The following is a 27,798-nucleotide window of genomic DNA, read 5'->3' on the forward strand; positions in this document are numbered from 1 at the left end:
GTGAGTTTGTAAGCCGTATTTTTCCATCTAGACCTGATCGATATTCCCAGCTGTGCTCATTAAGCTGGACTCGACTTTTTGGCTTCTCAATGGCCATGTGACCCCGGGCCCAAAATAACTCGAACGACGGACGGACCTGATCCAGTCAGTTTAACGTAAACACGCCCCCAGATGTGAGAACTTACTAAGTAGTTGCATTCCTCCTCGGCTTTTAAAAGGCTGTTCTTACACTCAGGACTGTCTGTATACCACCAGTTAAAGACGTTCCCATTTTTTCAGCCTGGAAAATGTTCGGTGTTAATAGCAGGTTCTTTGACGCGTAGCAGACACAGCAGACTAGCGGTAATGAGCACACAGATATCAAACAGGAACCACGTGTGACACTCTGAAGGTTCTAGTGTTTATTTAGTCATGACTACACCGATCAATCACACACTTTCTGCAGATTTGTCTGTCTGTTTACTGCCTGTAGCAAACAATGCAGACACACACAGACCAACAACCGTCTACAATGTATATGGAAAAAGAACATCAATGGTAATACACTATGTTGGAACAACAGTGAACCCTCTCTGAACAGAGCCATACATATGTTATTTTAAAAAGCAAATTTACAATCTATCCATCCCTCTTCCCACATGCTAAGCTGCTTAATATTGAACTGGGTGCCTGCTGCCCCAGATACATAGATCTGGCATCTGCTCTGAACATTTTACATGCTAGAGCAGCAACAGAGGAGGACCGAGGGGGGCAGGGCCAATGAGGCCATAAAGGGGCGGGGCCGATGAGGCCATAAAGGGGTGGGGCCAATGAGGCCATAAAGGGGTGGGTCAAGAGAACTGAAGGGGCACACCTGGGGAGGACTGAAGGGGCATGGTCATTGAGGAGTGAAAGTTTGAGGCCGATGAGGTCACGAAGGGGTTGGTCAAGATGACTGAAGGGGCAGGACCCCCCTCCATAGCAAAACTGCTCAGAGCCTGAGGTCATGTTCCCCCAGAGGCGCGAAGCAGCCTTCCAGGAACTGCTCCGTGACGCCCTCCAGTGAGGCCGGCTGCCATCTGGGACTCTGGTCCCTGTCGACGAGCACTGCAGGGCACAGGGGTAGCGGAAGTGGGTTGTGACGGACATGTGCATGCCTTGTATCACCAGGGTCACACCAGGGCAGGGCGATTGGTCACGGGGACACAACCAGTCCATCCAAAACACCCACATAACCTTCAGCAGTCTTTCAAAAGGATCATTGTTTTTTTAAAACAGCCATTTAAAAGGACAGTTCATCAGTCTCTTACTTTTCTAATGTCTCAACATGAGATTAGTTTTTAATGGGTGAGTACCCAGATTATATTGCAGCTCAAGCCTTTAAGGGGGAATTTGTGCATCCAAACTTGTTAAAGTCAGTCGGAGAGCTACAAAGCTTACCCGCCCTCACTCCCTCGTAGAAGTCATTCCCTTTCTGGGGAAAAAAAAAACACACACACACACACACACACACCTTTAATCTCCGTGACAGCTAAACAGGTGAGTGTGTCTGTATGTGCTAAATTTAAACAATGGGACGGAGGAGCCCGAGCAGTTGTGCCCAGCGTGGTGACAGGAGCGGCGTTCTGTCACCTACCATGCAGGCCTGGCTCAGCCGGTACTCCATAACCAGCACCTCCTGCAGGCTCAGCGCTGCCCCTGTCTGCAGCTGCCGGAAGGTGATCTTCAGCGATGTCGGCGACATCTTACACAGCGTCTGTGGGATTGGGAGATGTTACGGGCCATGAGTATGCCAGCGTTCCGGCTGTCCGGACTCCGCGTCACGTTAACAGGCATCCGGAGTGAAGCAGAACAGGGAACTTCATGTTTTATTTGTCACAGCCACAAACATAAACTGTACCTCTGTGTAGTGAAATGCTTTTTCCACCTGCTGGATTGTGCTCAAAAGGAAATTCGCATTATATTATAAAAAAAGAGAAATAAACATAAGGTTAAAATAACAATAATAAAAATAGAAATAAAATTTTAAAATATAACTAAAATTAAAAATTTTATTATATCAGTAAGTATTTTATGTAGTTGCGTAAGTTTTAGCAGGAAGATGATAATTGGGAGTTGAGGAGTAGTGACTTCCATGAAAACAGAGGAAAATGACTGAGCTAAACACATTTAAAGCTGCCTTTCACACCCCTGACACCCACACTTAAGTAATTAAATAAAGGTCCCGGCTTCACTGGCTCCACTGAGAACGGGTCAGAACCAGGAGGCGACTGAGATTGACTTCAAAGTGAGTCTCATCTGCTCCGGTCCGGAGTGACCCCGGGAAACCCTCGGAAAGAACCGGTGTCGGTACATCTGGGCCCGTTTAGGCCTGGGGAAATGAGGCAGAAATGCCAATGGCCTGGAACAGGTCGATTTCAGCACCGCAACAGAAATTAGGAGAGCGGAAGGGTCGACCTCCCGAGTTTCCATTTCAGTTATGTTTTAGGTGACATTGTTGCTGTGTTTTTACTGCACCTGCGGGATCTTGAGAAGAATCAGAATGGATTGAGCTGAAAAGGGTGGGTGGGGCTAGAAAGAGAGTGAATGGGACCGTACCAAAGATGACAGCTTCCGACCTGGTGATGGAGGAAGCCATTGGAAGCAGGGAGGGAGGAGCGATCTGCCCGTGATCTACGGAAAGATGGGGTAGAGGCAGACCCACCACTGAATGGGAAGTGCAGTGGTACCTCAGAACTTGAATTTAATCCGTTCAGAACTCCGGATAGAATTCTAAAAAATTCGAGTTGTGATCGAATTTTCCCCATAAGAAATAATGTAAAACCAATTAATTGGTTCCCGGCCCCAAAAAAATTATACCTAAATATTTTTTTTTTAAACATCTAAACACAAAATGAACCAGATAAAACAAGAAGAGCATATACTGTACTAAACATATCTAAGCACATTTATCAAAACAGTAATTTTTAAAGTAAGAAAATAAATGTATCCAAACAATGTGTTCTGCCCCGATCGTCCACTCCTTCCGTGTGCCACACCCCCTCGTTAACCCCGTGTGGAATCCCCGTGTGATCAGCTGTTTCTGGTTGTTGTCATTAGTCCTCTGTATTTCATCCACGTTTCAGTTTGCTTCCCCAGTCCGGTCATTGTATTGTCCGTCTGCGTTTTGCCTGCCTTACCTGTAATTAAACCCCGTATTCCCTGATACCCTGATGTCTGCGCCTTTGTCTCCGTTCCGTCCCTGCTGGGCATGACAATATTATTATAATTAAATGTATTAATGGTTTATTATTAATATTAAAATAACGAATAAGAAATCTATTTTAAAATGTATTTTATTATATAATAATAATTACTGTTACTGTCTATTATTGTCTAAATGTATTTTTACTGTCTAAATATATGTATTCAGCTATTGTAAACATGCACGATGCTATCACAGCGAATGCGAGGCTGAGACTGAAGCGTTACGCTTTGTTTCCACTGAGAGACATGCCTTGAGATTCATTTCCTTGTACGTACAAGATATCTTAGGTCGGCGTTCACGGTTTGACTTCTGAGATTCAGATCGAGCTCTAGGTAATTTTTTTTCAAACTGGTTGGTTCGACTTTTAAGAAATTCGAGTTCTAATGAGTTTGAGAACTGAGGTACCACTGTATTTATGCTGATAATGTCTGCCTTCACACAACCGAGTGGGAGGGCAGGCAAGTGAGAAAACAACCAGGCCAAAGGCCAGTACAGCTTTATTAAGGAGTCACGTGACAGTTTCAGCCAATCAATATGCTTTCAGTTTGTCTTTCACGTGGCCGGGCTGCTTGTATGAGAGTATACAGGAAAATCAGCGAATATGGGAACATTTGGAATAACAACGAAAACCAATACAGGCAGAATACAAGAAGAAATACAAGACGAAAAGGTTTTCCCATAAGAAGGGTCATAACATACAAAGCAGCCATTCTCTCAGGGAGGTACAAATCATATCTGTCCTTAAAAACCACCCACCCACTTTCTCAGGATAAAATAAACAATGATAAAACCACACCAAGCCCACTTCTGGATAAGCAAAGTAATCGGAATTAGCGATATAAACAGAGATACACACTATCATTAGCTACAAATAATCTACAGGGACCGATCGTGCAGACCCATTACATCGTAATCAGCAGAGACTCTCCACTCCATGCTGACCATGTTTATACATGCCTCGCTTTGGGTGTGTGACATAAGCACCTTTGAACGGGCAAATATTTGGAGGGACCCATCTCAGCGCTGAAATTCTGTCCTATTCTGAAGTTAAACGCGGTGAATTAAGTTCAATAAGGTCTAATTCCATGGGAAAAACTCAAACCGTCATCCTGGAAATCCTGCAGCACTCTAACACACCAGAGCTTAAGCAAATCCACTACGGCCTTGCGGCAAAGCTGGTGAAGGTTTAACTGCGGTGCATTCCTGCCACAACAGCTGCCACAGCAAGCAGCAGGAACAAATGAACTAACAAATAAACAATCAAACAAACGGACGAACGGGCAAACAAACTAAAGAAAGGAATAAACAAACAAACGAACGAACAAAGAAATGAATGCACCCCCTCAGCGTGTCCCATTAAGCGGGAAGCGTCTGAATCATAGTCAGATATACAGAGTGGAGGTGAAGGGTCACAAAGGTGCGACTATGCCTGTAATTAGCAGGATTGATCCACCGATTATAACAAAGGAACCCATGGTTGGCAGAGTGATGTCACCCCCACCTGCTCCAGACAGCCTGGCTGACCCCACTCTCTGATCCTTACTTGTAGGTGACAGATAAATAAGTAGAACTTAATAATAATAATGTTAATAATATGTTAATAACAACATTGCAGAACTTGGAAAATCCCTGAGTCCATCCCAACAGAAGACAGATTGCCTGAAGTGTCCACTTCTGAGAATAAGGACATTCTCCGTGAAAAGCTGACTGACTTTTGGTGAGGTAGTGTTTACTTATTTTTCCATTAATATTTATTAGAGTTTAAACACTTATACTTCAACAGATCGATTACCAAAGGGCTGTCTTCCTCTGAAGTGGAGATGATCTAATTAACCTTTGCCCAAAACAAACAATTTTTTACAGATGACTCAAAGATACAAATGTGCCCGGCTTTTTAATATGGTGTCGCCTTTGTGATTATACCTCAGTTATGCTAGTTTGGTACTCTTATCTATGCACATTCAAATGGAAATTAATTTAATTTAGCTAAATGAATTTTGCTAAATGGCATTTGGTACAGCTGAGCTCACTATTGTAAACATTATTCTTTTATCCTTTAAGAAGAAACCCATAACATAATGTTGAAATTGTTTTAAAGTGTCTAGTAAGTATAGAATGCTAATTTCATTCTACTGTACATTATTCTTTTTGAGTTTGAATTATGAAAGCTCCTCCATGGATGCCTCAGGCTTTGCTCATACAGTAGCCCAAAATGTTGCAAATTGGCCAAAAGCTACTAAAAATGTGGGATTTGACATGGGTGTTAAATATTGGGATCATGGGGAGAGACTGGAGCAGGAGTCTGAGTGAAAAGATGAACTACAATCACCACTATAGACAAGCTATTTTTAATCGTCGCAGTGATGCACTTGTCAAGCCCTTGAAATTAAATTGGTCCAGTGTTTATACTTTGCTCTGCAACATACTCTACAGTCAACAAATGGCCATCAAAATTACATTCAATTACATATGCTATATTTGTATGTTATTTATTAAACATATGGGGAAAACACCTTAGTACTATGGCAACCAAGCAGCATCCAGTCACAGCAGGTCGGCTGATCCCTTGTCGCAGGTGAAAATGCCCCGAAATGCCGCAAGTTAACTGTCAGGTAGCACCACGCTACACGTGCAATTTAACAGCAAAAAATCACACCAGAAAGTGTGTCAAACATCTTGTTATTTCCGCTGCATTTTAGCTCGTCATCTTGCTGCCACAGAGCTCTACGACAACAGCGCAGGAGAAAGCAGACACCTGTACCCCAGAGCTGGAGATGAGGGCAGTCTGGCTAAAACAGGTAGCGGCACCCTGTGTGATCTTACACTTCAGTGGTAGAACACAGACCAGATCGCTGTCAATGCGCCCAATCAGACCACAGTGTTCTTAAAACCACCATCAATTTGGACATAATTACATCTTTTTCCACAGTCTGGTAACTGAGAAATCAATACTAAATCATTATTGTATGGATGGCTTTCAAGTCTCAAAATCAGGACTTTAAACTTGAATCTGGATTCTCAGTGTCTACTGTATTCTTGTAGGCTTTCATAATATAGTTTTTTGGCAGCTGCTTTTATCCAAAGTGACACGCAGCTGAGAAGGGGGTCAGACAGTCCCTGGGGCAGCTGTGGGTTCAGGGCCTTTGCTCAACGTAAAGTCACTCTGCAGGCCAGGGGATTTGAATCAGCGACATTCCCATCACAGGCACAGTGACCGAAAATGCTGAGCCACACATGCTGCACATTTTTTCCTGGCTAAATGAAAACACAGTCATGTGACCCATGTGAGCCCAGCCCTGACACACTGCCACCTGTGCTCTGATTACAGGAGCCCGGCATTAGCTAGGAGGGGGGTTTAGGCTCAGCCTGGGCAGAGGATACGAGGTCACTGGGGGTTCTCTGATTACCAAAGCGGTTCATTCCTTCTCAGTGGTGTGTGTGTGGGGGGGCGGTGGGGGGTTGGACAGGCCCCCCATTAAACAGACCCTGCCTCTCACCTCTGCCTGCTTCTGTGCAAATGCAGAGCCGTCCCGTCGCAGATTCTCCAGGATCCCCTCCACACTGCTGGCCTCGAACAGCCTGCAAACGTGACCAGTGGTGCTCCCGTGAGGACAATAGTTAAGGTGCACAGTGTTTTCAGTTGACAATTCGAATATGGACTGGGTTAGCAAATTAAAAACATGGGAGAAGTCAAGGAGAGAATGGAGGTTTCATCTGGCATGACAAAGGGGATAAAGAATGACTGACCTAGCATTTGGACAGGGAACGGACTGAATCAGAATCAATATAATAAATATTTGTTGTAAATCAGGCCGATTGCTTTCGGAATTACTTTCCTTCCTGAAGTCTGCTTCCTGGCAGAAGTCCCCTTCTTGTTTTAGGTCCCCTTCCTGTTATAGGTCCCTTTCCTTTATGAAGTCCACTTCCTGTGTGAGGTCCCCTTCCTTTCTGAGGTCCCTTTCCTTTATGAAGTCCACTTCCTGTCTGAGGTCCCCTTCCTTTCTGAGGTCCCTTTCCTTTATGAAGTCCACTTCCTGCCTGAGGTCCCCTTCCTTTCTGAGGTCCCTTTCCTTTATGAAGTCCACTTCCTGTCTGAGGTCCCTTTCCTTGTTGATGTCCCCTTCCATTTTGAAGTCCCCTTCCTGTCTGTGGTCCCCTTCCTTTCTGAAGTCCCCTTCCTGTCTGAGGTCCCCTTTCCTTCCTGAAGTCCACTTCCTGTCTGAAGTCCACTTCCTTTCTGATGTCCCCTTTCCTTCCTGAAGTTCACTTCCTGTCTGAAGTCCACTTCCTGTCTGAGGTCCCCTTCCTTTCTGAGGTCCCTTTCCTTCCTGAAGTCTGCTTCCTGGCAGAGGTCCCCTTCTTGTCTGAAGTTCCCTTTCCTGTCTGAAGCTCATCTCAGCCCAGGAGGTCACCATTCATATGCAAATTCACTCAGAGCAGCGATACACAGGACCTTCCTGAGGAGGCCATAAGTGATACGAAGGGTGGTAAGGAAACTGCCTTTCAATGCCCAGTGTAAGTCTGCACTGTACTGCAGTAATCAGTTTGCTGCTCAACAAATCCTCATTTTGATTAAATTTATATATAGTGAGAGACTGCAAGTGGACTCCTTACTCCTGTCCATATACAGAACCAAGGCTGCTAAGAGTCTACAGTGGATATTCAGGTTTCTCATTCTTCGAATCGGCCTAACAACACTGTAATTCAGCATTCTGGATGTCAAGTAACGTCAACATATAGATCACAAGAATTACAGTATATACATATACATACACACATGCACACACACACGATATACAACTGCACCACTACTATAAACACTGGCCCTTTGAAATACTGCACCCAGGATTGTATTTTACAGACATTCTCTAATACATCTTAAGATATTTTCAAACACTTCATAAACATTTCAGACTAAGCGTTCAGGACAGAGAAACAAAAATTTTACATTTGATTTATTTTGATATTTAGTAGCAATTTAATACTGCTAGATGTAATAAAATAATATATAAAATAATAATAAATAAAAACTGTTCAGAATCTGTTACCCTGAGGCTGCCTAAATGTAGTAAAACTGTGCAGTGGAAACCGATTCTGTGCCTCCTGAAGGTTCATTTTAAAATGTCTGTCCAGTTCTAGTAGAATCTTCTTATGGACATTCTCTGGCTCTGAAGAGATTCGAGTTTTGAAAGATGCACGTGTGGGATCCTGATGGCGATTGGCCTGAAGCTGTGCACGGGGTAAGTCCCTCGTGAGGCCACACCAGCTTTGCTAAATGACTAACACTCCTCCAGCTCAGTGGCAGAGCAGCCGGGGGCTGGCATCTTGATCCCAGCAGCGGGATCAATTCTATCGTCGTCGGCAGGGAGAGCGCGGGAGACGCAGGGGGGCGGAGCTGCCCGTGGCCCGTCGGTGTTTATTAGAGGCGGCAGGATGGGGGTGCTGGCGAGCACGCTTACGGTGTGAGGGCAGAGGGCCTGGCGTGCAAGCCGCGGTGACTCTGCAGTCTGCCTGTGGACGCTCCGCCACCGTCGCCACGCCCATCTCGTTATAGGAGATCTCTATGGACGCCCGTGTCTGTGTGCCGACTGTTCTCCAGACCACGACCTTCAGTGCAATCAGCCTGCTGGTCACATCTCCACAATTAAACAAAGCAAAGGGGATGCCGGCTTGACAGAGGCTGCTGCAAGCAGGGGGACGGGGGGGGGGGGGAGGGGATGGGTGTTGCTGGTGAGTCCAGATTCATTTCTAGGAAATGAGCGTCAGTTCCCGGGTACCTGGGCCTCATCACTTATCCCTCGCGTGCGTGCAAAGAAATAACCGATCGCCGATTTGCCTCTCCAATTTTGGGACTCGGTCCTAAATCGAGATTCTGCTTCCCTCGCAGATGCATCTCTCTCCCCATGCTCTCCCTGCACTGTACGTTTGGGTAAAACAAGCCCAGGGTCCAATCAATAGGGGCCTGAAACCTCTCAAATTCTGCTGATTAACCAGCTGCCCCTGGCTGGCGGACGCGGTGGGACCATGAGGCGAGGACAAGGGGTTCCAGAAGGGGGCACACTTACCTGTTGATGGCATCCAAGTGCTGAGTCAGGGAGAAGGGCTTGTCTCGGTCCAGACTGCTCTGTAGAGACATGGCACAGACCCTCAGCACAAACGTAGTCCACAGGCCGCCACCCACGTGCATAAAAAACTACTCTCCGCCACGGCCAACTGGAACAGAGAGCTAGCATATGGCTGCTCTTACCGAAGCTGACCTCCTGACTTCTGCAGCAGAGCTTGCTTTCTGTCGAGGCAGGTGAGCTGCAGGTAGGGTATTACCATCCCCCCACCCCTGTTATTAGTGATGACTGATGATAGCCGAGGCTAGTGTGCATCATTAAACCCCAACGGTATCTCAGCGCAACAAAAAAATCCACAGAGCCTCCCTTCTGGCCCGGCAGTTGCCCTGAACGCTCACTACTTGTCTGGGTCCAGGACCGGAGACTGTTCCAATGCTGTTCTACCCCGGCCTTGATGCGGCCCACTGGGGGTGGCATGTGGGCCAATAAGGACAATGAAAAAAACACACGGGGGTTGCACAATGTCAGGTCGTCGAGGAACCCATCGGACCCATGACAAAGATCTGCACTCTGGCGCCCCCTGTCTTTGCACTGAAATTTACGGGCTGCTAATGGTCAGCTATGGGTAGAGCCTAGGGTGGGGGTGGGGAGGCTGCCATAAAAGCTGTATTACAAAACGTGGAGCGTAAAGGAAAGCTGCAACCCTTTTACCATGCATATCTATTGGCTGCACACTGAACACAAGACCTTTTACCCAATAACATGTAATGGTTAAAGGCTCAGGGAATGTCGAGGAGCTTTCTCTTTCCAGGCCAGGGGCAGCATGGAGGCCTACCTGCTTCTGATAAGTGTCCAACATTGAACCAACGGCGTCAAAGGTTGGAGACTTCAGGTTCACAAGGTCTTTCTCCAGAGCTGCAAGCTATGGGAGGAACGTCAGATGTTATTCATCATTTAATGTCAGTTTCTATCATGGTGGCCCTGCCCTAGTGGCCTGTACCGCCTGGGATAGGCTCCAGGCCACAGCTGCAACCCTATACTGGATAAATGCTTGGGACATGGATGGATGGATGGATCGATCGATCTATGTATGAACTTCCTCAACTGAAGACCTAATAAGACCTAATTCTTAAAATTACTGTGAAATATAATCCATAATACATAAATTAATTGTGCTAATTAATACATTTACTTTCTTTTAAATTCCGTCTCATCTGCCAGAATTATTCAAAGGCCCCCCCCAATCACAGTAACAAACAGGGCTGTGCACCCTCCTCTATGATGTCAGTGGCCCAGATTTCCTCTAGGAAACAAAGAGCTTGAAATCAAGCATGTGATCAGAGCCTCAGCACTCAGGGGGAGCATCTGGTGTGGACCTGAGCCACTGCCAAACTGGACTATATAAAGTCAGCCTGCGATTATACACGCATCTTCATTATATACGCATCATCCTGATAAGTCACATGACACACTCTGCTATCACCCGATTAATGGATTCCCCCTCATTTAATAAGCATCCGGGTAATGTTTTGGTAGGTAGGTCATACCTGGTTTCCTGGTATTTGACAGTCACATCCACGCTGATTGGCCGCTTCATCCAGAATTTTATTACGAATGCAGATAGAGAGAGGCAACAACTGCCCCTATATCAGAGTCAAGGGGACACCGTACAGGTCTCCCATCCCAAAAATCCAGGGGTCTCCAGTTTCATGGCCACATGGAAGCAGCTCTCGATGCATCCTGTGAGGTCTACAGTGAACTACAGTGCCAAGTTCCCTGTCTATCAGCAAGGTGCCCCCCATCATGGGCTGAAATGTCACTGAGTTGCATCAGTTTCTGGCGCCTTCTATCCCGGCCTGGTTTGCACAAAGACGCAGCACTGGAGACTAAACGCCATCTAAGATCTACGTTTTCAAGGACTCATTCTCTGGCTGACTCCCGGGACAAGCTGGCACTTGGCCGGCGGTTTGACTTGTGACGGTGGGTGGGACCAGACCCAAGTGAACCAGCTGACCCTGAAAGCTGTGGATGCTATGGTGGCAGAGGGCGATTGGCGACACTGGAGTCCGGGGACAGGTAGTGTTGCCAGGCACCTGCAGACATGCTCGTTCACGGGGCCGGCGATGCGCTGACTCAGCCGTGTTCTCTCTGCTGCTGGCACACGCAAGCATGCGCTCCGGCTCCCCGCCCCCGTGCCCGCCCCCGTCCCCATGCCCGCCCCTACCTTCTGGGACTCCACGAAATGCGTGGCCACGCCTGCCCTCTGCACATCCCGCCCCTTGAGTCGAAAGCCAGTGAGGGCCAGGAAGAGGCCCAGCTTGCCCTGCAGCCTGGGTAGGAAGTAGCCACCGCCGACATCAGGAAACAGGCCTGCAGAGAGGAGGAGAGAGTGCGTGGTCGTCAACAGGGTCACATGATCAAAACACCTCCGCAGGAACCAATTGCGAGGTAAGGAGTTTGCTTTGAATGAAATGGTCTCGCGAGGCAGAACGTTAAACTAAGCCATTATATCACATGACCGACCAAGTGAAGGACCTGGTTAGTTATGTTTCATGGGAAATCACTGTGCTCTGGCTTTACAGGGTAGAGAGGCAAAGACCAAACTAAGAGAGTACAAACGCACCCGGACACATGGCAGGATGTGGCATAATGCCCTTTTAAAGGGGTGTTCTCCATTCTGCCCATGGCAAGGTGTCATGGCTGGTTCTTAAAACACTGAAGATTAAATAAGGTACGAGTTCAGAGCAGAGCAGAGCAGAAGGAATATTTAAATGACATTGTGCAAACCGGCATCAAAATCCATTTACAAAACCCAAATGTCAACCATTCATTGTTTTACAGCTTTTATGACGTCCTCGGTGTGACCACAGCAAAGGGGATCTTCACTGATTCAGGTAATCTCTCTTCTGTCATCATCTGGTCAACAAGTTCTGACTGATCCTTCAGAAAATTCAAGTACCTTTGATGGGATTTCATTTAAAATGCCTCACAAACATCACAATATGGAAGGCACTGCAGCCATTTTCTAGTGTGTAGGTTGCTTTTACCAAACTTGGGAGAATATACATTTTAGTGACAGTTTCAGACGCATACAGAGAATAATTTGAGAAGGACTGGAATGGATACAGCATTTAGCTAAATTAAAAATGACCACCAAACTCTGTCATTAGTCACATCCTTTTTATGCATCGCACCCAAGGTTTATTTAAAGGCCCATGAATGTAGGTCTCAGGCTAATGTATTAACGTTTGGAGCAGAAGAGTGGATTTTTATTAACTTGGATGCTCCCTGGTTATATATGTCATAAAACACTTCCCTTTGACCATTATAAAGGGTGTGTACTGATAAGACCAACTGGCTGAAATTAAGCAAGTCCAGAAGGCTATAGTGTGACATATTATGATCATGTTTTTCTCCAAATTTATACTGTTTAACACAGCAACTCACTATGTGTATCCCCATGGCAGCAGAGGTTTAACACTTAGAAATGTTGATACACAATGAGGTGGACTTGACAGCTTTACTTACAGGAAAATGATGGAAAAACACTGACCATGAACGAGGACAGGCTGCACTGTGGGACTTTAAAAGGCTGGAAGATGACCAGCGCTACCTCTGCAGCATGCCAAGCTATGTGGGTCTGTTAGGAGACACTGAATGTGTGGGCAAAAGCCATTATACAGCTCTGGAAAAAATTAAGAGACTATTCTATGTTTAAAAAAAATAGCATTTTTAAATCCGGGTTTAATCCTGGTTCTGCTGTCAGAAGGCTACACTGTGCGGCAGGCTGCTTCCAGGCTCTAAGTTTCTATGACAGCAGGACACAAGAACAACGTGAAGTAGGAGGCAATGGGATTGACCAGAGAACAGCCAGGTAGAGGGCGGAAGTGACTTTCTAATGCCAGTGATGACCGTTAACTTAACCGACAGTGAATCGTAGGATGACATCAGGTGACCTTCAAAAACAATGGGAAGCATTAAGTGCAGGTTTGAAGTGCACTGCTAGGACAATTTGTATCAGGATTCTAGAAGCAGGACTGAACTCCCATAAAGCTAGGAAGAAGCCCTTCATTAATGAGAAACAGAGAAGAACCAGGCTGCAGTTTGCAAAATATATATTATATAATATAAACAGAGAAATAAATGAAACAAAAAATTGTGCTGTTTTTTTCCAGAGCTGTATGTCATTTATATTAGTAATGTTCAGAAATGTTTAAACACAAATTATTTGGGACATTCTTCCAAATTAATTCACCTTAAAACCTCTTTCATGTTTTACTACATATGGGCCAACAGGGGGGTGACTCTCCCAAGACGGCTCCTCATGAAGCATAGCCCTGAAACCCAGACTACATGCAGCAAGGATTAAAGCTTGTGACCCCAATTCCAAACTCAAATGATAATACCATAAATGCAGATTGTGACCACAGATCAACCCACAGGCTTAATTCAGCAGTATGTGGTTTGATAGGCAAAAAAATCTCTTAATCCACGTGTCGAGGGTGGTCCAGGTCACCGAGGGAAGCTTTCCAGCTAAACAGACGGATCTGATAGATTTTAAGATGTAGTAAAGAAGACCTAAGACTTGATGAATCCGCTTTACTCAGCACACCAGCAATCTCTAGCACCGTCAATCCACTTGTCTACATGTGGCTCCACCTCCTCTTCTTTTAAAGAGTATATATTACCTTCACGGCAGTGTTCATATCTTCTGGAACCTTAAGTCCCATCTGCAATGCATAGTCAACTTAATAAATCGCTTGAAGTGGAGCATGTTCCATGCTGACCTTTAGTTTAGTTCACTACTGCATCGGTTAAGTAGCATCAGTTAAGCCTGGATGAAGGACCACTACTAGCTTAGACCAACTAGTTTCAGATGGAAAAGTAATTTAATTCAAGATGGACAAGAAAGACTCTCAAGCTCTATTTAGTTGAGATAACCGTCTCCCTCAAGCCCTTTCACACATTCTTCGTCTACAAAGACAAGGACTTTTGACTTGTTGAGGATCAACACAGATGCAAAGTGCAAGGTCCAGGTGGGAAACTAGGTAGATAGTTCACTTGTGCCCTTCCTCATGTTGTGCTTCTGTGGGCCTCTGTGCTGGAAACTACCCAGCTGCCAAGCTAAGCCCTTCTTGGGCAGAACCAGAGCCAAAGCAGGCAGGGAGCTCTGAAGGCCAATCATTGGTGTCACGCTGAGGATACAGGGAGGACTGCTATTCCTGGATGGTGTGAAGGATGTTGTCACCAACCCCATCTTTCCTGGGCTGATGAGCCACTAAGAGGGGGCTGACAGCACAGTGAGATTTAATTCTTGTTATTATTGGGTAAATGAAATAGAAATAAGCAAACTCAAAAGTAAACTTGCATGTGTTTCGGTAAGCACAATATTAATCACACGCTTGTACTTTTTATGTTGGATAACACAAGGATAGCATTCATTCACATGAAAAGTTTTGTGCAAAAGCACAGTGGGTCACAATAAAGGCACAATGAAGCTTTAAGAAATTACTTGCTAAAGCCCCAAGCTACAGGCCCAACCCTAATAACAAAAGCATTAGCAATGATAGCACAACAATAACAAAAAGCTCTCTCAGTGCTCGATTAGCAATGATAGCACGCCAATAACAAAAAGCTCTCTCAGTGCTCGATTAGCAATGATAGCACACCAATAACAAAAAGCTCTCTCAGTGCTGGATTAGCAATGATAGCACAACAATAACAAAAAGCTCTCTCAGTGCTGGATTAGCAATGATAGCACACCAATAACAAAAAGCTCTCTCAGTGCTCGATTAGCAATGATAGCACACCAATGACAAAAAGCTCTCTCAGTGCTGGATTAGCAATGATAGCACACCAATAACAAAAAGCTCTCTCAGTGCTCGATTAGCAATGATAGCACACCAATGACAAAAAGCTCTCTCAGTGCTTGATTAGCAATGATAGCACACCAATAACAAAAGCTCTCTCAGTGCTCGATTAGCAATGATAGCACGCCAATAACAAAAGCTCTCTCAGTGCTCGATTAGCAATGATAGCACACCAATGACAAAAAGCTCTCTCAGTGCTTGATTAGCAATGATAGCACACCAATAACAAAAGCTCTCTCAGTGCTCGATTAGCAATAGCACTCCAATGACAAAAAGCTCTCTCAGTGCTGGATTAGCAATGATAGCACACCAATGACAAAAAGCTCTCTCAGTGCTCGATTAGCAATGATAGCACACCAATAACAAAAGCTCTCTCAGTGCTCGATTAGCAATGATAGCACACCAATAACAAAACTTACCTTCATGCTAGAATAACATCAGTAGAACGATAACAAAAAGTACCTCTATGCTAGATTAACAGTGACAGCAGACCAAAAACAAAAGTTACTTCTGTGCTATAATTCCACATTAGCCCAATGCATCTGTATCACGTGTGATATACTCTAAATTTTTTTTTACAAACTGTGTTTTTTCACAGTTTTAATTAATGTACTTTTTTCCCCAATCTATATATATGGAAGTAGATTCAATATAAACAAACATAAACAATGCAAAACGTCTCCTGTGCTTATATACAGTACAATAATATGGCTTTATTATGGAAGCACTTTTGCACCATGAAGCTACGTTCTCCCTGCACACAGGATGTCTCAGTAAACAAGGGCAACGGACCAAAGGTGAGGCATGACCTTATGAGAGCAGACAGGAAGTGAGTACAGGCCCGATGAGCGTAAAGGACGGGCAGCTCAGCTGGATGGCTCCCAGGCTCCAGGTCAGCCGCTGCTGGCACGTAGCCAGCATTCCTTCCCGAGATTCCCGTCGCGCCCCTGGAACTCCTTCCAAATGGACGGCGTTTCGCTACCCGCAACACGCCTCTCTGATGTGCTTCCCTGCCGCTGGATGCGCTAACGCAAGTAACCGTGGTTTCACATTAATCAAGAAGAAGAGTGTGTTTTTGCCCACGTCCCCCCCCGGTGCTCGCTGGAAGGCAGAGGTGCTACTCCGGGTTGGTTGGGAAGCACAGGATCACACGTCAGATACCCGTGAACAAACATTCAGCTGAACTAAACTGGATTTATTTTTATTCTAAGGCTGGTGGCTGCAGGCTCACAGCTGCTAGCAGACGTTTGCTGAGACAGTGATGACCCTCAAAATGACTGAGGTTGGCTAGAACTTTCAGTTAAGCTGAGTAAACACTTTTTTAATGCCAAGTCTTCACATTAACAACAATTATTAATAAGTGATACGTGCAAACACAAAGACATATGCATGAACTGGCTAATGTCAGAACTGTGCCAAAAAGACATGGTCACCTGATCATATAAGACAAAGGTATTTTTTTTTTGCATGTCACTAGCTGTGAGTCAGTGGGATGGTGTCGGCTTTGCTTACCAATAGCAGTTTCCGGCATGGCAAATAGGGTCTTTTCTGTGGCCACCCGAAAGCGTCCGTGGACGGAGAGGCCAACACCCTGCAGCGGGAACATGTCATCAGTGTCGATCAATGGGCTGCATATAACAGATACTCAATACCGAACTTATTTATCAAGCCAGTAATGCTTTTACATTAGCAGGGCCTCAAAATACAATGTAAACAACAGAAAGATATAAAGTGGTACCTCAGAACTCGAATTTAATCCGTTCAGAACTCCGGATTGAATCCTAAAAAGTTCGAGTTGTGATCGAATTTTCCCCATAAGAAATAATGGAAAACCAATTAATTAATTGGTTCCCGGCCCCAAAAAATTACACCTAAATGTGTTTTTTTTTTTTTTAGCATTTAAACATAAAATGAACCGGATAAAACAAGAAGAGCATATACTGTACTAAACACATCGAAGCACATTTATCAAAACAGTAATTTGTAAAGTAAGAAAATAAATGTATCCCTGCAATGTGTAAAGTTAAAAAAAAACAATGTGTCCTGCCCCGATCGTCCACTCCTTCCGCGTGCCACGCCCCCTCGTTAACCCCATGTGGAATTAGTCCTCTGTATTTAGTCCGCGTTTCAGTTTGTTTCCCCAGCCCGGTTATTGTATTGTCCGTTCCCGTTTTGCCTGCCTTACCTGTAATTAAACCCCGTATTCCTCGATACCCTGACGTCTGCGCCTTTGTCTCCGTTCCGTCTCCGCTCGGCACAACAATATTATTATAATTAAATGTATGAATGGTTTATTATTAATATTACAATAATTAATAAGAAATCTTTATTTTTAAATGTATTTTATTATATAATAATTACTGTTACTGTCTGTCATTGTCTAAATGTATTTTTACTGTCTAAATATATGTATTCAGCGAGTGTAAAAATGCACGATGCTATCACAGCGAATGCGAGGCTGAGACTGAAACTTTACCCTTTGTTTCCGCTGAGAGACGTGCCGCGTGACTCATTTCCCCACGCATACAAGTTATCTTAGGTCGGAGTTTATGGTCCTCTTCTGAGATTCAGATCGAGCTCTAGGTAAAATTTTTTCGAACTGGTTGGTTCGACTTTTAAGAAATTCGAGTTCTAATGAGGTTGAGGACCGAAATACCACTGTACATATATCTGTTGACAGAATATGTTGCATTTTGCTTTTTCTTGCAATTATAGTAAAAAAAAAAAAAACACACAGGAGAAAAGACGTTTAAGGACTGTTGGACTGGTTCTAGTCCCATAGCTTGGATACTGTCCTGTTGCAGGTATAAGTAGGAACAGACCAAATAAAAACCACCAAGAATACTAAACAAGGATTCCCGGCCCTTCCTAAGATACAAGTATTAGCCACAGCACAACTGGTGAAACATGCTCTCTGCAGAGCCAAAACTTCCCTTAGCAACACAGGGTTAACTTCATACACAGGGTAGCATCACAGGGGAGTTTACAGCCGATCAGAGCCTTCCACAAAGGCCCAGTCCAGTGTAGTAGGGAGTTAAATGTAACCAAATATAACCAGTTATAGTACCAGGGAAACTTCAGTGAAACGCTTAAAGCAAACGACAGAGAGGCCAATAAATAAGGAGAACGTGAAGGTCACCCTTGATGGAAACCACTGCAATGAAGGAAGAAAAAAGCTGCTAGGCAGAGGATTGTGGGGAGAATCTCCATTCCTGAAGGAGAGCGCACGAATAATACCTTTGTAGCTGCGCCAGGCATGTAGGACACATGCTAAAGATTAATCTCTGCTTTCCAAGCAGGGATGCAGGAACGGATCACGGATGGAACGACTTAATTAAGACGAGTGACATCAGACACTTTAGGTGCCAGCCTGCTGAAAAACAGTAAGGAAGGTCAGAGGTGCCTGGATGATTTCCAAGCTGGGATGTGAGAAGACCTGAGTATGGATCCATCGTTAGCATTATAAAACATCTATACTACTGTCACGTCAAACCAATGCTTTACATTAACTGCAATGTCATAATGCATTCATTATGCATTCAGAGAACATTCATAAGAAGCATTTAAGTATGCCTTAATTAATATCCTAACATACCTTGACAGGTTAGGTATAATCATTTATGATTATATGATTAAAATGTTTGTTATTAATGTGTTCCGCGGCTGTTAAAGTATGTTAGGATGTTAAGGTATACTTACATGCTGCTTATGAATGTTCTATGAATGTATTATGAAAGCGTACTGCATATTCTATGAATGAATTATAAATACATTATGAAGGTGCAGTTCATGTAAAGTGCTACCAACCAATGATTATGTCGATACATGTAAAGGTCAATGTACTTCAGAAAAAAGGACGTTTTTCCCTTGTAGCGACGAACAAAGATTTCCTGCCATGACGCTTCTCTCTTTCCCTGACCAGCTCTGGTATCAGGGTTAAGTGGCGGGGGCCAAACTCCGCTCACTCCTTTGCAGCCCTGGGAGTGTTCTCTGAGGTCACCTTGGGGATATCCCACCACATCATTTCAAACACGGATACGGGATAACACAGACATGAGCGTCGACTGCACCCACTCTTAAACAGTGGATGACAGACATATTTCAGTTCTGATCTTCAATTTACATAATAATATAATAAGAAAATACATTACTTTTTGGTAGCTAGTACAGTGAAAGCCAAACCAAAGCCAGCAAAAGGTTAAAGGTCGCTTCAAGAGATCTTCCTTGGCTTTGACACTATATTACAAAGACATAGCAGGAGTGACAGAAGAGCCACATGCTCAGTTTGTCTTCAGACACCATGAAGAGGAGAAGGGTGGAGAAGACGTGTGTACACCGAAGAACTGAACACCAGATTCAGCAGGATGTCAGACGTATGCCAAGCACAGCGGTTCACTTAATAGTCACTGTTTAATCCACGGAGAAGTTCCTTAGTCTAATTTAGGGAAACATTTTAATGAGTCCCAATAAAATTCTTCATGTTGCACAATCTGGTTAAAGCTATGAAAACTCTGCAAGATATTTAGTAACCTGTAAAGATTTTCCTGCATGGAAAATAAGATGCCTGAAGCGTGAGCTCGTCTAAAGCAGAATATTGGACACCGTGACATGCCAAGGACCCATCCAAGAGACGCAAGCGGAAAAGGGAATTCCAGGCTGAGGGATGGAGGATACTTATCGGAAAGTAAAGGACAGGCCATATTTCACTGCCCATTCGTTATCGCTGGAGTTACATAAGAAGAACAGCAGGGAGCACGGCTGTGTTTGTCAATCACTAACATTAAGGTATGATAATCACTGGAAATACATGTGTACATTTATAATAAGCGGTGGAGATCCAGTGCCTTGGAGACATGAAGGGGAAAATTTTAGCAACAGAAAAACACAAAACTCAAATTTTCAACATTCATCCCCACTGGGACGCCCCTTCAGCACAAACCAGGGCATGGAATGAAACACAAATAATCATAAAATATTCCTAAAAATAAAATCATAACACACTTGTTATTCTGTAAAAAAAAAATGCGACTCATGTCAAGTTTTAAATACCAATTACCCCACAAAACATACAAACACACAATCAGTTGCAAGGTGAATTTTAAACAATACTGACATGGGTATGACAGGATTAGTGCAATGACTGAACTACAAGCTATTCTGTTCTCTGTGGCTATGCCTTAAGTAATAAGTAAACCCTTAATTTTACCAGATGACTCGTCACCACTTATTTTTAAACTAGCTGTTCAGTCTGGGAAGCTGCAACTCAAATCAGGGCAGAGTGTAAAGTCACCAAGTCACTTACAGCTTTTACTTTGACCTTGGCTCCCTGCCCTCTTGTCTGATAACCGCAGAACACTTGGATAACCTTGTTATTAATGGGGGGGAATGTCCTTCATGTCATCGTCTCCCAAAGATATTTATCACCATAGAATGGCTGCGTTGAAGCTGCCTGATCCTCATGTATCCTGTGGGTTGTATCATGGGTGATGTTCGGCTCAGCTGTATCTGTAATCGGAAGGTCACTGGTTCAAATCCCAGGGTTGGTGAGTGTTTCTACCGTAGTACCTATCGCGCAAGGCCCTTAACCCCCAACTACTCTAGGGACTGTCTGACCCAGCCTTCTCCATTTTATGCCATATTAAATGTATCTGAACCTTTCCTATACAGAGCCAGCCTGCTTCTCCACCCTGTCCATCGTCTCTGTTCATCTGGAGCCCTGATGTGACTCCTGAAGCAGGCAGGTGTCAAGCACGCTTACGGGGCCTTACGAGGAAATGACCATCTCTCCGAGGAAACGAATGCCAAGGGCCAGCAGCTGGGCCAGATTCCCGAAAGCGTGTTAGAATCTATTCCACCGAAAGCAGATCAGGCCCGGCATTTATGCTAACTGCACTACAAGGCACATTCATCTCACGGCCAGCACGATAAATGTAGCATCTGGCTTCGGGAAGATCTTCCAAATTATCAACAGTCGAATGTGGATTGTGGTTCCAATGTTTCCTCAGATGCTTCCTGTGAAGTGCTCTGGAACAATCGTACCATCACTGACCTCCATTAGGATCTTAGGAGATGTTACTAAGGACCTTCTACATGTTTATGTCATAAGCTTCGTCATTAATCACTGATTGCTATCTCAAATGAGCAACGGGTGGTTTTGTGGTTAAGGAAATTATACTCAAAACCCAGATGGGGCTGAAATACCATTCAAATGCATCTCTTAATCATCTCCTGCCATTTGTAAATGCATATCAAATATCAAGCAAGACGTACGTGCAAGCTCTCTTTAGCAAAGATCGAAAGCAAATTCATCTGAAACAAATTCCAGATACATGCGTTTAAGTCAGCTCAATCTTCAGACGGTTTTAATGTTTTTACAGGTAACTGTAAATGATTCACAGTCAACTCTTAAAAAAAGTCAGCTAAATATTAAGCCTGAATTGCCTCCATAAATATCAAGCTTTTTAAATGGGAAGGCCTGTATTTTTAAGCCACAAGTGCATTTGGATTAAAGAGTCCATCAGACTGAAACAAATTGAAGGAGATTTATTTGAGGCTCTGTGTAATCTAAGGGAAATGTGAGGCTGGAGCCAAAATATGTTGAAGCACCAGCAACGGCTCTGCTACCCTCACAGCTTCTGTCTTTGAATAGTGATTGATGAATTTTGCCCATGCAGGTTCACCCCTTTTTCCAGCACCGGAAAAAATGAACCTTACGATAAAATTTGTGTACAAGTGTGTGTGTGTGTGTGTGTTGGGGGGGCAGCTCTCTAACTTTAACCAAATACATTTATTTAGCACTTTTGTCCAAAGTGATGTGCGATTGAGAAGACAGGATCAGCCAGTCCCCAGAGCAACTGGGGGTTGAAGGACTTGCTTAAGGACCTAACAGTGACATCACTCTGCTGAACCTGAGATTCGAAACTGGTGACCTTCTAATCACAGACACAGCATCCTAACCCACTGAGCCATACACCACCCCTCACACAGATTCATCCTTACCAGTGATGGAAACATTGTATGGAGTGGTGGTCAGCAAGACATGAACAATTAAGCGATAATTAAGGTTTAGAGGATCTAGGAATCAAAGTCCCCCCCATAACCCAGCAGGGCTGGGTCTGACCTGACACAGGTATTCATCTGGCAGCCAGAATTACATTTAAGCACTCGGGGTGGGGGGTGGGGCTCACCATACTCTCCCTGCGGCAGAACACCCTCGTCTTGAACCCTTGTTTAGCAAACAAGTCAGTGGTAATTATCTTCTCCCATGAATTATGTATAAACCCGCCATTAAGCAAAGCACTGCTCGGCCTCGCACGCTTATCATCTGAAGGACGGGGCCAGCGGCCAGGCTCACGACGAGGGCCTCGGCCTAACAAAGATAGAGGGAAAGGCTGAGAAAGACACGGGGATGCGGGGGAAAGATACGGAAGGAGCCCACAGGACGTGTGAGGATCGGGCCGCTCGCAGACCCAGGGGAGGCCACGCTCCACAAAGGCTCTCTCCCAAAAAGCAGCACAGACCAGCAAAGTTAAGCAAGAAATCGCCAGCCTCGCCAGCTTGTCAGAAAACGTCATTCCCGCTTCAACAGACCCGGGCGGGCACACGGGGCACTGACGTAAGACACACCGCACGGGCCCAGCTCTCTACTATCTAGGAATGTTATCCACAGCAGGTGCGATAACGGCTTCCAAAGTCCAATCAGCTTTAGCTAGATGCCGGGGACATGGCGTTGGGCGGGTCGGCACCAGGACACGTCATGTATCACACGGGCTGGCCTGGACCAGCATTCAGGGGGATCTTCTCAGGCTACCCCTTTTTTTGGGCATCCCACCCCAACTCTGCGGATGGACAGAAGGCCAGATGACCATGGACGACACAGCCTGGGCGCTGAGCCACCTGGCCATCCCACATTTACCGGCCACGTCCTGCTGCTGTTTTACTGTATATTCTAACACCTGACCGCACCACGAGTGATCATGTGACATTTTCTTGTCTAAGAGCATGATTAGTATGATTAATAACTGACAGAACTGCAGTAACACTACAGTACAATCACTGTGTTACACTGTGTCACCACCACTCATTTACTACTTGTTTTGTGATTTCATGCCTTGTGTCATTTGTGTTATTTATTGGTTTGTGTTATTTATTGTCCATATGATTTGTCTCTGTTATCCTTATTGTCTGTGGCTGCTCTACACTGAAATTCATAAATGTACTATTAACTGACAGCTTGCAGGGGAAATGTAAGTATCTTCATGTAAAGTGCATGTAACAATAAACTTGATACTTGAGAACTGTTACCTCAAAAAACATGCAAGAAAATTCTATATACTGTTTGAGACTTCCCCTTTATCTGACCGCCCCTGGCAAATGACAACAAAAAACCAAAAAAACAGTGATGTCAGCATGTTTTGCTCATGTCATTGTATCAACTAACCAATAAAAAGCCATCTTGGATATTAATTCACAAATGGAACGAAAGCCAATAATGCAAAGCTCGATGCTGCCATCTGCTGGAAATCTGGAAAAATGCAATAAATAAAGTGTTTGAAAAGGCCTCAGGCATATCTAGTGGTTGAATCGGTCCGTTACAGCATTAGACCTACAACTTAACACCCAGCATAACCCAAAATTTGACTGGACTATTCCAGCTCAAAAACTAATCGCAGGAAACCACCGTTTTATGGCATCAATGGCAAAAAGCTAAAAATTCACATATAAAAGGCATCAACATTTGAGCTTAAGATTCAAAATTAACGTTCCAGAAAGGATTATGTAAACTGCAAAGATACTTACACCTCCCATTGTTATCCCATCAATCAAGGCAACATATGGTTTCTGGTATGTTCCTTTAAAGGGAAAAAATATGGATTAATTCAAAATAAATTATTAGTTCTTCCCAACATCAAATTGCAGACTTTAAAGTTACGTCTCAGCCAGTACAGTAGTCCTACTCCTTAAAAAACCCCTTCTGGCAGTGTTTATATACTGCCTTAAATCAGTGATTCTCGACCCGGTCCTCAGGGATCAGACAGTCCATGCTTTTGCTTCTGGTAGGGAGCAAAAGTGTGCTCTGTCTGGCAGGGAGCTGGGCGGGATGCAAAAATGATAACTGATTTTGAAAAATTAATTCAAGTAATTCAGACTGCCGGATAAAACTAGCTACAACGAGACTTCTACAACAATCATTTTCAGTCCATTTCAACAAGTCATACGTGAGCTGGTTGATGTTCTGGGGGCCCCCGAGGACCGGGTTGGGATACATGGAGCTAAAGGATAAATGGGAGCAGTATGGATGAGAGGATCCAACAACAAGCAGCATAAAGTGAAATGGATCACCACCCACCGATAGTGTTGTTTAATATGTATTCCTCACGGAAGAAGTCCTGGGCAAGACTGTCTCCAGATTTGCCTGCTTCAGTGACCGCTGGTGGGGGGGACACAATCAGCCCACTTTATTACACTGAGGACAACATCTATCAGGACACAAAAATTTATTTAAAAAGTAACATATAGGACCTGCACCGATAAGCCAACACAACTTGTCTTGATAAACTCCAAGTGAAATTTTACCTCTGATGTCTCCACCAGCACAAAAGGCTTTTTCTCCAGCCCCTTTAATAACCACGAGGTCGGTTTCCGAGTCCTTCTCCCAATTCTGTGCAGAAACAAACCAGAAAAGCTCAATCAGGAAGGCAGATGAGACGGACAGCCGATCGGAGGAGGAACCTGCTGGACCAGGGCCGGGTCTCCTGGCTCACCTTCAGCTGTGGGTATAGGTGCCTGATCATGGACAGGTTGAGGGCGTTCAGGGCCTTGGACCTGTTCAGGGTTATCACGCCGGCGGAGCCGACTCGCTCGAAGAGGACCTCGGATCCGGCCTGACTGGACATCTATGATGATCATGGGGGCAGCATGAGCCAATGGGTCATGAGGAACCATTTACACCACAGTTAGACATTGACAGTTTTCATCGCTCATAAAATAAACCAGCAGATGACAGCCATTTGAAGTTTAATGTCACAGGTGACAAAGGTAAGCCAGCTATCATATTACTGAAATCTATTCAAGTATGACGATGACACTGCATACTGCAAACAGCACAAAAGCTCCTGCCAACCTCTTCAATATTCCTCTAGAAGCATAGTTAGAATAACTGAATTACTTTGCTTTACACATGGCTGTACTATCAACTACTACGTTGAAGGCTAAACAAATTCACACCTTGTTACAACCCCAGTCCCAAAAATTATATTAAAGTAATACAAAAGAGAGCCTAAGCTTCGTCTGAAAACGTAAAGAGGAGCAAACTGCATTTGAACCAGTATCTGCATCCGCTTTATGTTGGAAGGGGTCTTACCAGATGATGCTGTAACGTTCGCAATCTGAACACTGATCTTAATCTAGAAAAGAGTTGTCAATAAATAAAAATAACCGAACAACAGACATGAAATACTGTATGTCATTATAAAATAACGGAAATCAATAATATATAAATGAGAAAGCGCATTTAGTGAAATTCACAAATATCCACTTAACGTCATATCAACTGGACATGCATGATGTGCATTGCAAAAATCTCAGACGCGATGTTTCAACACATGCTGAGACACTGTTCATGCAGAAATAGAATAGACATAACTAATTTTGCATGCTGCCTCCCTGAGCAGAAGAAATGCATAACAGTATTTTAAAAGAATCACTCTGCTTACGACGTGACACGTAGGTCATTCTTAAGTATCGATAGTAGAGCTTCACTGAGACTACACACCTACCTGCTACACTTCAGAATCGTTACTGACATTGTGATGGTACTTCGAGTTTATTTAGCGATTTCTTTATTTAGTAATGAACTTTCATTTGAACAGCACAAATTAGACTGCGCCGCCGGCCGCTCTCAGTACGTCAGGGGGCGTGTATGAGCGTCATTACGCACACGTGTATATGTCAGGACGCACACGGGATTGCGTCACAGAGATTGGAGAGTTCGCCATCTACTGGACAAAATGAGATGTCCGTGGTGTGGTGATTTTTGGAAGAACAGAAAAACAGTTCAAAACCCTGCTATTCACAATTTAGTATTTAATGGTGGAACAAAAGGTGGAAGATGATTCTCTTTGTATATGACATTCTTTGGAAAAGAAGGTCGTACTGTGAAAAAAGTTGGAGATTCCTGGTTTGGAACTACAAAATGGTATAGCGTACAAAAACAGACATGAAAGCTCATTTATTTGTTTCATATATTAGGGGGTTATTGTAAATGAAGTAGAGGTTCCATGGTGAATCGTTGTAGCCTCTTACCTTCAGACTTGGGAACAGAGGTGAAGCGACAGGACAAGAAATCGGTCTGTCAGTCACGTGTCTGCACTGTGACAAGCCCCCATTCGCCATTTTGAGTGTATCGCGGATGTAAACACATTTGGTTAACAAACTTAATATTTCATATTCGGTGTTTTTTCCACAAAAATGTAATATTTTATGCAACCAGTAATAAATAATTTTCACTACCAAAACACACTAGTAATTTAGGTGTTTAAGAAAGGAAATGAGTCAAGAACACCACAAAAATGTCGTTGCATGGACATATATTTTATTTTAAATATGACCAATAAAGTTACGTGACTAGCAGAATACAGGCTGAGATCCTCCCAGACATCATGTGAAACGTTAGAAACCGCACTTGCAAATGTTTCTAAATTTAAACTATAGTTGGGCATTGGTTTGTCAGGGCACAGCACACAGTGACAACCTTATCCAGCATTGTGGCTTATAATCCATGCGCGCGAATATACACATACGTGCACTAACAATGCAAACGGTACCGTTAACCTACGCTAGCAATAGCGTAGGTTAACGGTAATTTGTTTAAGTAATATTACTGAATATGCATTTTTTTGTCTTCTAAAGTTGGTATTTTCACATTGGTTAACCGTTAACCAATGTGAAAATACCAACTTTAGAAGACAAAAAATGCATATTCAGTAATATTACTTAAACAAATTACTTGCCTTTATGAAAATGCTGAGAGCAAACAGGCATGAACAGAGATATCGTGTTGAAAGTGATCTCCTTTCGTCTCACCGCTGCAACCCAGGCCACCCGACGCCTCTTCGTTACCTCTTCTGCCTGCTGTCCATATCCTCTTTTCCAAGTGGGAAACCGAAAAAATCTCATGTTGTTGTCCACCTTTCTGCCATTTCTACCATGTGATTTAGTATGACAGCTTTTCATACAGCACAAGTGTCCCATCGTACCAAAGATAATGCTGCACGCAAATACTCGCTCTTGAGTTGCATACACCCAAAATGGCGATTCCACCTCCAATACACTACGGCTATAGCGAGTGTGACGTCAGCTGACAAAGACCGATTGTCTGGGGTCCCCGAGGGCGGTGATTGCAACAACAATTGTGTGTATTGTATACTTTTTTGTGTATTGTTTTTCCACAAAAATGAAAAGAAAGGACTTATGTTTATTAAATTCTCTTTGTTGATAATTTTTTCATTTAGTTTCAGGGTCAGCACATACTGCAGCATATATATACATTCTTCTTGCCTAAGATACTGACAGCAATGCACTATGCACCGCTCCCTAGCCCTACTGGAACTTTTCTTCCACATTTGTACCCTCACCTGTT

General features: G+C 44.1%; 1 protein-coding gene across 1 annotated transcript; it reads right to left on the minus strand.

Annotated features, from left to right (window-relative positions):
• Positions 1-386: 386 nt before the first annotated feature.
• On the minus strand, positions 387-26,084 carry hibch (3-hydroxyisobutyryl-CoA hydrolase). The gene is made up of 14 exons (XM_023814848.2): positions 25,937-26,084; positions 25,522-25,564; positions 24,923-25,054; positions 24,735-24,819; positions 24,508-24,588; positions 23,958-24,010; positions 16,671-16,749; positions 11,513-11,658; positions 10,124-10,210; positions 9,292-9,350; positions 6,724-6,805; positions 1,616-1,735; positions 1,420-1,453; positions 387-1,086 (listed from the first exon to the last, which is right to left on the minus strand). The coding sequence occupies exons 1-14, from the start codon at positions 25,963-25,965 to the stop codon at positions 971-973; spliced, it is 1,146 nt and encodes a 381-aa protein (XP_023670616.1). The 5' UTR covers positions 25,966-26,084; the 3' UTR covers positions 387-970.
• Positions 26,085-27,798: the final 1,714 nt, after the last annotated feature.

This window comes from Paramormyrops kingsleyae, chromosome 16 (genome assembly GCF_048594095.1).
Source record: "Paramormyrops kingsleyae isolate MSU_618 chromosome 16, PKINGS_0.4, whole genome shotgun sequence".
Taxonomy (NCBI): domain Eukaryota; kingdom Metazoa; phylum Chordata; class Actinopteri; order Osteoglossiformes; family Mormyridae; genus Paramormyrops; species Paramormyrops kingsleyae.

What these genes read in the sequence shown, in the direction of transcription:
- hibch (XM_023814848.2), bottom strand. Translation starts at nt 25,965, where the DNA reads ATGTCAGTAACGATTCTGAAGTGTAGCAG. An exon ending in ACGATTCTGAAGTGTAGCAG is followed by an intron (nt 25,565 to 25,936) that starts GTAGGTGTGTAG and finishes ACTCTTTTCTAG; the next exon opens with ATTAAGATCAGTGTTCAGAT. An exon ending in GGCTGAGCCAGGCCTGCATG is followed by an intron (nt 1,454 to 1,615) that starts GTAGGTGACAGA and finishes TTTTTTCCCCAG; the next exon opens with AAAGGGAATGACTTCTACGA.